Here is a 12,528-nt window from a genome sequence, read left to right on the forward strand (position 1 = left end):
AAAGAGAATTTTGTTGTTTAAAAAAGAGCCTTGTTATTAAATAAGTGTCTGTTACACAAAGGACCAACTGCAAAGTGTTTCAGACTATCACCATCTGCATCATACTAAGAGTTAATTTAAAGGGGAACTACTGCTTTACCATAGACAGAATTATAAACATACTCACTTGCACATATGGTGCCGGTGGTGTCAAGGCAGGTGTTAGCGCTGGAGCACAATGTGGTGCTGTTAAAGCAGGTGACTGGGTCTGAAAAAGGAATATTACAGTTTTATTGAGAAACAGGCAAGTTCACTTTTTACAGAGCCCGCTCCAGAGGGCCTAGCGCACATACAAGAGTGCGGCTGGGGAGGAGGAACTTCTAAGACCTATAAAGGAAGCAGACCCCATGGTCAGGGCTCCCTTGGCCCCCCGCGAATCCCCATATGTAATCAAAGGTATTAAGTTTGCCCAGGAGCAGTAACCCATAGCAACCAATAAGATGTTTGCTTTAAAACAGGTGACCAGTAAATGCTACCTGCCAATTGGTTGCTATGAGTTACTGCACCTGGGCAAACTTAGGGCTTTTTACTACATAACCCCCTAAATGCATTCTTATCCTAAGACCATGCATAAAGTTCCACATGTGGTCCTCTCCCAAATCCCAATGCCTCTACACAAGGCCACTCATGGGATTCAGTCACTAAGTGGTCACATCGGCCTGCATTGGCTTACCACCTGAATGCCCAGATCAGGCAAAGGTCTGCCCAAGCAACTTCCACCAATCCTTTAGGGCATAGTGTACTGGATCCAAAATGTTAAGGCATTAGTACTCACCGATACATTGTTGGCCGGGGTTAGAAGGGTTTCCATCTTGTATCCCGGGGTAGCACTGGCACTGATAACTCCCTATGGTGTTGGTGCAGGATGCTAGGGATGAGCAAGGGCTGGTACTGGCGGCACACTCATTTATATCTGCAAATGGAAAATAGTTAGGGATCTGTGGTTACAAAGAGGTTGCTCTGTAATCCTTAAGACCTTATAGCATTTTATTAATTGATGTAAAGTGGAATTTGATCTAAAACAAATCCCAGCACTGGGATATAATCATTTCCTCTTACCTACGCAGGTTGTTCCAGGAACATTTGGATTGGTGTCATTGAACCCAGACAGGCACTGGCAGCTGGCTACTCCATTTGTGGAAGTGCAGTTAGCATATACAGAACATGGGTTTGCTGTAGCACACGCGTTTTGCACTGTGGGGAGAGAGTGTCATTGATAGAACTGGTAAAGGAAAGTCAGAAATGGATAAAATAACCTGTTATATACTCAATGCAATAAAACATGCAATTGTCCCATTATATTGCTGGTACTTGGTGAGTCTGGGTCTTTTTTTTTTCAACTGCAGTTACTATATATTCAGGACAGAACTGGGGGGCAGGGATGTTCATAGCAAAACTCACGATTGTTATATGAAAAGACAGATAAGAACTGCAGCTGTATCTTTAATAGTCACATGACGTGTTTCAAGCCACGTGGCCCTATCAACTGTTAAGGCTGCCATACACGGGCCGATTCTAGCTGCCGATATCGGTCCCTTAGACTGATTCGGCAGCTTATCAGCTTGAGTATGGGCACTAAAGACAGGCCTGCCCGACCGACATCTGGCTTGATAATGGACAGGGGTAAAAATCAGTGGAATTGGGGACCACATTGGCTTGTTGATGCGGTCCCCGAACCCCGACTGATGCTTATACCCGTTGTTCTAATTAGATCGTTTGGCCCCAGGGCCAAAATTAGCCCAATATCGATCACCCGTGGGTGGGGATATCGGGAGAAGATCCACTGGCTTGGCGACCTCGCCAAGCCAACAGATCTTAGCGTGTATGGCCGCCTTTACACTCAAGGGACGAAACATGTCATGTGAACAATAAAGGTAAAGGGACGGGGACAGTTTTAGCATAAAGAAAGTGTTTGGGGCAGATTGGGAATAAGAGCCAGTATAAATGTGTGGAATTGAAGCAGATTGGGACTGTGACCTTATTATATCACAGTTGTTGGGGGGATGGTTATGAAGATGGGGGGAACTCTTACAAACATCTGTTCTTTATCTAGCTAGTATTTCATTTCTCAAAAGAGACTGCTCCAAATTCTTCTAATCTAGTATACAGGATCAAGGCACATCATTTTGTTTTCCAACGGACCAAGCTGTAGAACCGTCTGTACCTGCAAACTTGTAAGACGTCGGGTCCACGGTATACGTGGTGCTGTTGGTGAGCGCGCTGGTGAATGCCTGTTGCACGTTGCTCACTGTCAGATTATCAGCCGTGTTTGTGGCTATGTTATAGTCGACGATGATGCTTCCGCTCCTAATACTGGATAAGAATAGGAGCAATCTCCCAAGCATAAACAAGGCCTTCATGTCAGACGGTAGGTTATTCTTTATCTGCCAATCACACAAAAGATACAGTGTTATAGTATGGCCAATGCTAAGCAGGTGTCCATTATTTATTTGGTATAGTTTGGTAATTATTTGCCTTCTTTTTACTCTTGACAACTTTCTAATGGGGGTCACTGACCCCGGCAGCCAAAAAACCATTGCTCTATGAGGCTACCATTTTATTGTTACCGTTACTTTTTATTACTTAGGTCACTGCTTAAAGGGGTTGTTCACCTTTACATTAACATTTATTATTTGTGGTTTTTGGATTATTTAGCTTTTTTTTGTTCAGTGCCTCTCCTATTTGGTATTTTAGCAGCTATCTTGTTGCTATGATTCAAATTACCATAGCAGCCAGGCTTGGGATTGAATAAGTGAATGAAGATGAACAGGCTTGAAAAGATAGATCGGTAATAAAAAAAATGACAATACAATTGTTGCCTCAAAGAGCAATAGAATAATGGCTGCTGGGGTCAGTAACCCCCATTTGAGAGCTGGAAAAGTGAAAAAAAGAAAAGCAAATTATAAACCTGTATAAAATAAAAACCTAAGACTAAATAAAAAGAATTCTATAAAAAACCAGGGGGTAATTATATCTTAGTTGGGATCAAGTACAGGTACTGTTTTATTATTACAGAGAAAAGGGAATCATTTAACCATTAAATAAACCCAATAGGGCTGTTCTGCCCCCAATAAGGGGTAATTATATCTTAGTTGGGATCAAGTACAGGTACTGTTTTATTATTACAGAGAAAAGGGAATCATTTAACCATTAAATAAACCCAATAGGGCTGTTCTGCCCCAATAAGGGGTAATTATATCTTAGTTGGGATCAAGTACAGGTACTGTTTTATTATTACAGAGAAAAGGGAATCATTTAACCATTAAATAAACCCAATAGGGCTGTTCTGCCCCCAATAAGGGGTAATTATATCTTAGTTGGGATCAAGTACAGGTACTGTTTTATTATTACAGAGAAAAGGGAATCATTTAACCATTAAATAAACCCAGTAGGGCTGTTCTGCCCCCAATAAGGGGTAATTATATCTTAGTTGGGATCAAGTACAGGTACTGTTTTATTATTACAGAGAAAAGGGAATCATTTAACCATTAAATAAACCCAATAGGGCTGTTCTGCCCCAATAAGGGGTAATTATATCTTAGTTGGGATCAAGTACAGGTACTGTTTTATTATTACAGAGAAAAGGGAATCATTTAACCATTAAATAAACCCAATAGGGCTGTTCTGCCCCAATAAGGGGTAATTATATCTTAGTTGGGATCAAGTACAGGTACTGTTTTATTTATTACACAGAAAAAGGAAATTATTTTTAATTTGTTTAAATATTTGTTTATAATATTCTATGGGATTTTGCCTTCTCGTAATTTGTAGCTTTCTAGATAATGGGTTTCTGGATAAGGGATCCTATACTTAGTGCAGGGGCTATGAGTAATTGAACTGGTGCCCAAGAACCTCTGCTACTCACATCTGCTATGAAGCTGGCTGCAAAGGTTTGGTATGCTGCGCTGCTTGGGTTACCGAGGTCGGCAGTATATACAGTATTTACTATCCGGGCTTCTGCAGAAAATAATCTTCCAGCTGCAAATAAACACGGAAAAGTCTGGTGAGTAACAAACACAGATTCTATCGTTATTATTATATGAGGACAATTGGGGATAAATACCCAGACCAGCAGGATTATATTACCCATCCGTTTGCTACACAATATGCACTGTTGTGGGATGTAGGGCACAAGGGGCTGGGTACAGAAATTATATTATATATATTTCCAACAACTTTGGTTTTCCTTGGATACCAAAGAGCCACTTTAGCCTCAGTAAGAGCACTGATGTTGTGTGTGTGTGTGTATTTTAAAAAAAAAATTTGACTTGTACCAGAAGAACCTTACCTGTAGTAACACTGCTTGTAGTATCTGCTCTGTTCGGACATGACAGTTGCTTTACGGTGATGTTGTACTGACTGGCAGGGAATAGACTGGAAAATGTGACTGTTGAACCAGAAGTTGTTTTCACGGTTACAGCAGAGTTGCTCAGCGACAGTGTCACATTGAACTGAGCTCCTGAGGGTCCATTTTGACCAATAGGCATGACCTGGATTTGATCGCTAGACACTTGGACCAACTGAATAGTTACAGTTGCTTGTGCTGCAAATAAAATATATGCATTAGAACTCAATGGCAAGCAGAATTACAAAAAAAATGGTTAATTATGATACTGACTCACCACATGCTGAAATTGTTGTGGTTGTTGTTGTTGCAGTTGTTGTTGGTGTGGTGGTGGTTGTAGAGGTAGTAGTTGTTGGTGTTGTGGTACTGGTACTCATTGTAGTGGGGGATGATGTTGTTGTAGATGTGGGGGCAGCAGTAGTGGTGCTTGTAGGTTGAGTTGTAGTAGTTACAGCTGCTGAAGTTGTTGTTGATGATGAAGCAGTAGATTTTATTGTGCTTGCAGTTGTTGGGACAGTAGTAGTGGTGCTTGTAGGCCGAGTTGTAGTAGTTACAGCTGCCGCACTTGTTGTGGATGATAAAGCACTAGATGTTGAAGTAGTTGAAGATGTGGGGACAGTAGTAGTGGTGCTTGTAGGCCGAGTTGTAGTAGTTACAGCTGCCGCACTTGTTGTGGATGGTGAAGCAGTAGATGTTGAAATAGTTGAAGATGTGGGGACAGTAGTAGTGGTGCTTGTAGGTTGAGTTGTAGTAGTTACGGCTGCTGCAGTTGTTGTGGATGATGAAGCAGTAGATGTTGAAGTAGTTGAAGATGTGGGGGCAGTAGTAGTTGTGCTTGTAGGTTGAGTTGTAGTAATTACGGCTGCTGCAGTTGTTGTGGATGATGAAGCAGTAGATGTTGAAGTAGTTGAAGATGCGGGGGCAGTAGTAGTTGTGCTTGTAGGTTGAGTTGTAGTAGTTACAGCTGCTGCAGTTGTTGTGGATGATGAAGCACTAGATGTTGAAGTTGTTGTAGATGTGGGGGCAGTAGTAGTGGTACTTGTAGGTTGAGTTGTAGTAGTTGCTGCAGTTGTTGTGGATGATGAAGCAGTAGATGTTGCTGTGCTGGCAGTTGTGGGGGCAGCAGTAGTTGTGCTTGTAGGCTGAGTTGTAGTAGTTACAGCCGCTGCAGTTGTTGTCGATGATGAAGCAGTAGATGTTGGAGTAGTTGAAGATGTGGGAGCAGCAGTAGTGGTGCTTGTAGGTTGAGTTGTAGTAGTTGCTGTGGTTGTTGTGGATGATGAAGCAGTAGATGATGCTGTGCTGGCAGTTGTGGGGACAGTAGTAGTGGTGCTTATAGGTTGAGTTGTAGTAGTTGCTGCAGTTGTTGTGGATGATGAAGCAGTAGATGTTGCTGTGCTGGCAGTTGTGGGGGCAGCAGTAGTTGTGCTTGTAGGCTGAGTTGTAGTAGTTACAGCCGCTGCAGTTGTTGTCGATGATGAAGCAGTAGATGTTGGAGTAGTTGAAGATGTGGGAGCAGCAGTAGTGGTGCTTGTAGGTTGAGTTGTAGTAGTTGCTGTGGTTGTTGTCGATGATGAAGCAGTAGATGATGCTGTGCTGGCAGTTGTGGGGACAGCAGTAGTGGTGCTTATAGGTTGAGTTGTAGTAGTTAAAGCTGCTGCAGTTGTTGTGGATGATGAAGCAGTAGAAGTTGCTGTGCTTGTAGATGTGGGGGCAGCAGTCGTGGTACTTGTAGGTTGAGTTGTTGTAGTTAAAGCTGCCGCAGTTGTTGTGGATGATGAAGCAGTAGATGTTGCTGTGCTTGCAGTGGTGGGGACAGTAGTCGTGGTGCTTGTTGGTTGAGTTGTAGTAGTTAAAGCTGTTGTTGTGGATGCAGTTGATGTTCCAGCAGTTGTTGTAGCTATAGCTGTTGTAGTAGTGCTTGTGGGTTGAGCTGTAGTAGATGTAGAAATAGTAGTTGTGGTGCTTGCAGTTGAAGCCACAGTAGTAGTTAAAGCTGCAGTTGTTGTGGGTGAAGTAGTGGCTGTAGTTGTTGGCATTGTACTAGCCATGCTCGTAGGTTGAGTTGTACTAGTCAAAGCTGAGGTAATTGTTGAGGATAAGGGAGTAGAACATATGCACAGTGGTTGAGTTGTTGCTGACTGGGATGTTGTAATGGTAACAGTCTGTGCCATGTATAAATCTAAAATACAGAAGAAAAGTGCCGTCAGTAACACAGGAATTCGGCCGTGTAACGTCTCTGTTACTTATGCCTAAGCATACACATATCATTTGCCACTTTGCTAGTGAGTTGCCTCCTACGGCTCCACTCATGGTGCTCCTAGAATGAAGCATAAAGAGTTGCACCTTGGTTCTACCCCACGGTGCCCTTGCAATGGTAAAGGAGCCCTTTGTAACTCTGTTAGCAAGACAAGTCACATTGTCAGAGGGTTACTGCTCCGTACTCTCACACACTCTTATACATTTTGAGTAAATCATTAAATAAAATGGCCAAAAAAGGGACCTTGTTGTCCCAACAGCACATTTTTACTACCTATCCCTTATTTTACCACATTTAAAGTTCCAAGTTCTGGATGACAAAAAAACAAAAATAGTGATGAGCAAATCTGTCCCATTTCTCTTCCCTGTAAAGATTTCACGAACGGAGAAAAATTCAAGAAATGAACTGGCGTCAGTGGATGTTTTTTCATTGCGACTATTAATACATCAGCATCAATACTTTTTTTTTTTGCAAAATACATTGGGCTCAATGGGCATTTTGTCACTGTCTTTTGCAAAAATACATCCAATACAATATTCGATGAAATACGGAATTTTATCATGAATCTATGTCGAAAACTTTTGCTCATCAAAAAGTGTCTACACATCATCTACGTACACCTCGCAACTATCATATGTCAAAGTCTTTATTTCAGGGATCCCCAACCTTTTATACCCGTGAGTGACATTCAAATTTAAAAAGTGTTGGGGAGCAACACAAGCAAAGAAAAAGTTCCTGGGGGTGCAAATAAGAGCTATAATTGGCTATTTGCTAGCCCCTATGGGGACTGGCAGCCTATAGAAGGCTCTGTTTGGCTTTACACTGGGTTTTATGCAACCAAAACTTGCCTCCAAGCCAAGTGACTAATTTTACATGGTTAAACCTCATCTCTACCAAGAGCCATAAAATATGAACTAAAATGGTTTTCCGTTCATGGCAAGATGAGTTTCTTAGTCTGCACCTATTTGTTATTTAACCATGGCACTTCATTTGTATCTCTAGAGATCTAGATGTGCATTAAATACAACATAGATACCTTCATAATGGATTTCTCCTTCCATATAAAAAAAGCAGAACAGCCCTATTGGGTTTATTTCATGTTTAAATGATTCCCTTTTCTCTGTAATAATAAAACAGTACCTGTACTTGATTCCAACTAAGATATAATTACCCCTTATTGGGGGCAGAACAGCCCTATTGGGTTTATTTCATGTTTAAATGATTCCCTTTTCTCTGTAATAATAAAACAGTACCTGTACTTGATCCCAACTAAGATATAATTACCCCTTATTGGGGCAGAACAGCCCTATTGGGTTTATTTAATGGTTAAATGATTCCCTTTTCTCTGTAATAATAAAACAGTACCTGTACTTGATCCCAACTAAGATATAATTACCCCTTATTGGGGGCAGAACAGCCCTATTGGGTTTATTTCATGGTTAAATGATTCCCTTTTCTCTGTAATAATAAAACAGTACCTGTACTTGATCCCAACTAAGATATAATTACCCCTTATTGGGGGCAGAACAGCCCTATTGGGTTTATTTAATGGTTAAATGATTCCCTTTTCTCTGTAATAATAAAACAGTACCTGTACTTGATCCCAACTAAGATATAATTACCCCTTATTGGGGGCAGAACAGCCCTATTGGGTTTATTTCATGGTTAAATGATTCCCTTTTCTCTGTAATAATAAAACAGTACCTGTACTTGATCCCAACTAAGATATAATTACCCCTTATTGGGGCAGAACAGCCCTATTGGGTTTATTTAATGGTTAAATGATTCCCTTTTCTCTGTAATAATAAAACAGTACCTGTACTTGATCCCAACTAAGATATAATTACCCCTTATTGGGGGCAGAACAGCCCTATTGGGTTTATTTAATGGTTAAATGATTCCCTTTTCTCTGTAATAATAAAACAGTACCTGTACTTGATCCCAACTAAGATATAATTACCCCTTATTGGGGGCAGAACAATCCTATTGGGTTTATTTAATGGTTAAATGATTTTTAGCAGGTCCTGGGCATTCTGGGTAACAGGTCCCATACCTCTACTACCAGCACTTCTATAAAGTCCCCCTGCAAGCTAACCAAGAGTGTTAGTAACTGTCAGTTGTATATATTATAAGAAGTCCATTCTGACAGTATTTGCGTCTCGATTGAACATCTCAGATCTACAGATATAGGTTCTACTGTGGATAAAGAAGAAAATCAACCAAACAAGGTAGGCAAGCATCTTACCCTTTCTAAAAAAAAGAAAACACTTTTAAGCTCTATCAATACATCAGTTGCGGCACTGTGAAACAAAATGATATATACACTTACCGCAGAGGGCAAACAAAGTGAATAAATAGATCCATCTCCCTCGTGCCATGGTTGGACTTGCTCCTCACACCTTCAGCAGCACCTAACGTTCCTCTGGCATGCCGTTCTGCTATCCACGAGCTTAAAAAGCTGTGAAATACTAGGGAGGGGCTTCTGGACCAATCAGCATCCTTAAATCATAAGCTTTGGTTTAATAGACAAACCTGTTTGGCATCTCGTTTACCTTTGTGTCTGAGTGATTCACAGGAACAAAGAGGCAGTAGAAAGCCCTGTAGAAACTATCCACCTGCAACACATGCCTCTGAATGGTAGATATTGTCATTGCCAGTTTGGTTTATGAGAAGGTTTACTTGTTTGTTGTTTTTCTAACAGTGGCAGCAAACGTCAATCCACCCAACCAGCAGAAGTCACGGCATTTCTCTTGTTTCTTTCTGAAATCTTAAACGCAATGGGCTAATATTGGAACCGTAATATTCGTCATTTGGCCTAGAGGCAACGCCAATGTTTCCTTAGCCTTTACATTAGCCCTACTGCCCTCGCCCATGGTCACTAAAGTGCATTATGTGAGGGTGCAACCATTTCCTGCATTTAAAAGAATTGGTATGTTACTTCTTTTGGTAACTTTACAATACGTTGGGCGTATTGTCGCGGTGACATTTACATAACATCATAATAAAACCGAATAACCTGCCAAAGTTTTACTGGGGCAAATACTTGTGGACTTTTGCTTGCGAAACACGATATAGTTTGCCCATAAAATTGTATGGTGAATTAATGTCATAAAGAAATGGCAGATATGGGGTAAGTAATGAGATGCTGCATGGTTCTTTACAGTGGAACTTTACCAGCCTGGACCTGACAAAATGATACATTGCTTCCCCTCCTCCCAGTGCTCATGAATACAGTGCTGCTGAATGCAGACAGCTCTGTATTCGTCGGAGGAGCACAGGTCTCTGCACTCTATTTGGCGCACTTTGCAACCTTTCTTGCACATAGAAAATCACCAGCATATACAGTATTGATGACGGGTGGGCAAACAACGGGCCATGGGCCATGGCTGGCCCATTGGTCTTTTTAATCGGGCCCGCCGAGTAGAGATGTAGCGAACTGTTCGCCGGCGAACTAATTCGCACGAAAATCGGGTGTTCGCAAGTTCGCGAACTTTTAGCGATGTTCGCAATTTTGGGTTCGCCTTAGCTGGAGCCAAATTTTGATCTATCACCCCAGAGCCAGCAGATACATGGCAGCCAATCAGGCAGCTCTCCCTCCTGGACCACCCCCGGGCCACTCCCTTCCATATATAAACCGAAGCCCAGCAGCCATTTTACATTCTGCCTGTGTGTGCTTGATGAGTTATTATAGGAGAGAGCTGTGCAGGGGTTTGAGGGACAGTTTAGGTAGCTTTGCTGACTAGTAATCTACTTTCTACTGCTCTGTATGTAGCTGCTGTGGGCAGCTGTCCTGCTGATCTCATCTGCTGTAACCCAATAGTCCTTGTAAAAGCAGTTTATTACACAAGTTTAGAAATGTAGTGTGATTTCTGCCCTTTACAGCACAAAACGCAACGCTGTGTCAACAACGTATTTTTCAGAGAAATTTTTGCCCTTGATCCCCCTCCTGCATGTCACTGTCCAGGTCGTGGCACCCTTTAAACAACTTTAAAATCCGTTTTCTGGCCAGAAATGGCTTTTCTAGGTTTTAAAGTTCGCCTTCTTATTGAAGTCTATGGGGTTCGCAAAGTTCGCACTTTTTGGCAGAAGTTCGCGAACTTTTTTTGTGAGGTTCACTACATCTCTTGCGCCGAGGATTGGTGTGTCACACTTTGTCCTGACTCCGCAAGTCTCATCTCGTGAGACTTGGCATCAAGACTGCATGTAAGCGCTGGCCCGGCCCGTCTGTCAAATTTTAAAAGTCACTGTGGTCCCTGAGCCTAAAAGTTTGCCCACCCCTGGTATAGATATTAGTATTATATTATTTTGTAGATAGGTTGGTAAGAGTGCTTGTATACTGTATATGTGCACTGGGGTTCATTTGGAGGGTCTAAAACTGATGGACGTTGGTCCCTTTTCAACTCAACTTTACTATGTCCAAATGAAATCAAGGTCTGTATAAGGAAGGAAGGGATATTATGATATCAGCACAGGAAGGGTTTCTTTACTTTAAGGATGATCAGATTATGGTTTTCCTTATGGAGAGTGATGGTAGAGAATGGGTAGTTGATAGGGCTTAAAAATGGGTTGGATGTTTATTTAATCAGTAGCCATTAATACAGGGAGCCATCTGATTGCCACCCATGGATCAGTAAGCATTTACCTCCTCCCCTCTGAGGAGGGACTTGGAGCTTTCTGGACCTGCCAAGCTCACTATGTTGGATTTCCCCTTCAGACCCCCGGGAGCAACAAATTCCTATGGATGTAAATAGTTTTGATTTTCCATCGTCCCCTTCTGGAAATCCATGGCAAAGGCATAAACTCTTCCTAGGGCTGAGACTGCTTTTGTCCAATTGTCAGGTTCTTCATCAGGACATTTGGCCAGTGGAAAGGGGATGTTGGTTATTGAAGTTATTGACCGGCATGTTGGTCTGAGTTATGTTAATCTTTTCTTGTGAAGTTTTGAATAAATAAAAAAAACATAAAAACCCTCTGAGGCTGAATTGGCAACTGTTGATTGGTTGGCAACCGATACTGAGTTTGTTTTGTTTTTTTGATATGGAGTTTGTTTCCTATAGAGTTTCTTTGCCCTGATATAGAGTTTCTTGTAAGAAAGAATTTCGGCACAACCAAAAATATCAGGATTTTTAAAAAACAGAAACATTTGCGTGTATAGTTGCTTGCCTTGTTTCTCCTTTCAGATAAATTATGACTGTGAGGGAAGACACTAAGGGAGGGGTGTCTCTGCAATGAGGTTAGGCCGAGCGAGGCCAAGCTTCAACAGGAAATGTGGCCCCTACTCATCCAGGATGTGCTGAACCTCAAGAGGTAAGACGGGGTTCTGCAAGCAAGCAAGACATGATTCTTTCTCATTAGTTTAAGGATTTAGGCAGGACTAGTTTACAGTTGATAACAGTTTGGGTCCAATATTAGAGTTCAACAACGTTGGACAGTCATGAATAGGAGAAATCAGCAAGAGACGTTTGGCTTTAAAGAGAATTTACGACATAACCTGGCACTTAGTGTTAGGCAGCTAGGCATGGCTACAGTATCTATGTAATTTTGTAATCATTCACAGTATTTCATCATGGCATCCAAGTGCACCACCATGTGTGTATGTAATCCCAAGAGCTTTACATGAGACACTCTGATCTTTTGACCAGGCCACCAAACCAACAGATCCTGGCCCAATTTGGCCACCCACATACTAGCCCAATTAATCTGATCTGATCATTTGGCATCCGGGCCAATGATTGGATCTTATTGCAGGCCTAAAGAGACCCATCAGAGCAGGACTTCATCAACATGTAGATGCATTCCTCATGGGGATTTTCAGCCAGATACCAATCACACAGGCCATAGAGAAGGCACCATATATAAGTCAATGAGCTGCCAGTTCGGTCTG

At 41.8% G+C, this 12,528-nt stretch overlaps 1 protein-coding gene across 1 annotated transcript; it reads right to left on the reverse strand.

Annotated features, from left to right (window-relative positions):
* Positions 1-2,150: 2,150 nt before the first annotated feature.
* LOC116408574 (mucin-5AC-like) lies at positions 2,151-6,559 on the reverse strand. The gene is made up of 4 exons (XM_031896171.1): positions 4,662-6,559; positions 4,328-4,582; positions 3,905-4,017; positions 2,151-2,423 (listed from the first exon to the last, which is right to left on the reverse strand). Exons 1-4 carry the CDS (start codon positions 6,556-6,558, stop codon positions 2,151-2,153), a joined length of 2,538 nt encoding a protein of 845 aa, XP_031752031.1. The 5' UTR covers position 6,559.
* Between the last annotated feature and the right edge of the window lie 5,969 nt (positions 6,560-12,528).

Source organism: Xenopus tropicalis, chromosome 2, assembly GCF_000004195.4.
Source record: "Xenopus tropicalis strain Nigerian chromosome 2, UCB_Xtro_10.0, whole genome shotgun sequence".
Lineage (NCBI taxonomy): Eukaryota > Metazoa > Chordata > Amphibia > Anura > Pipidae > Xenopus > Xenopus tropicalis.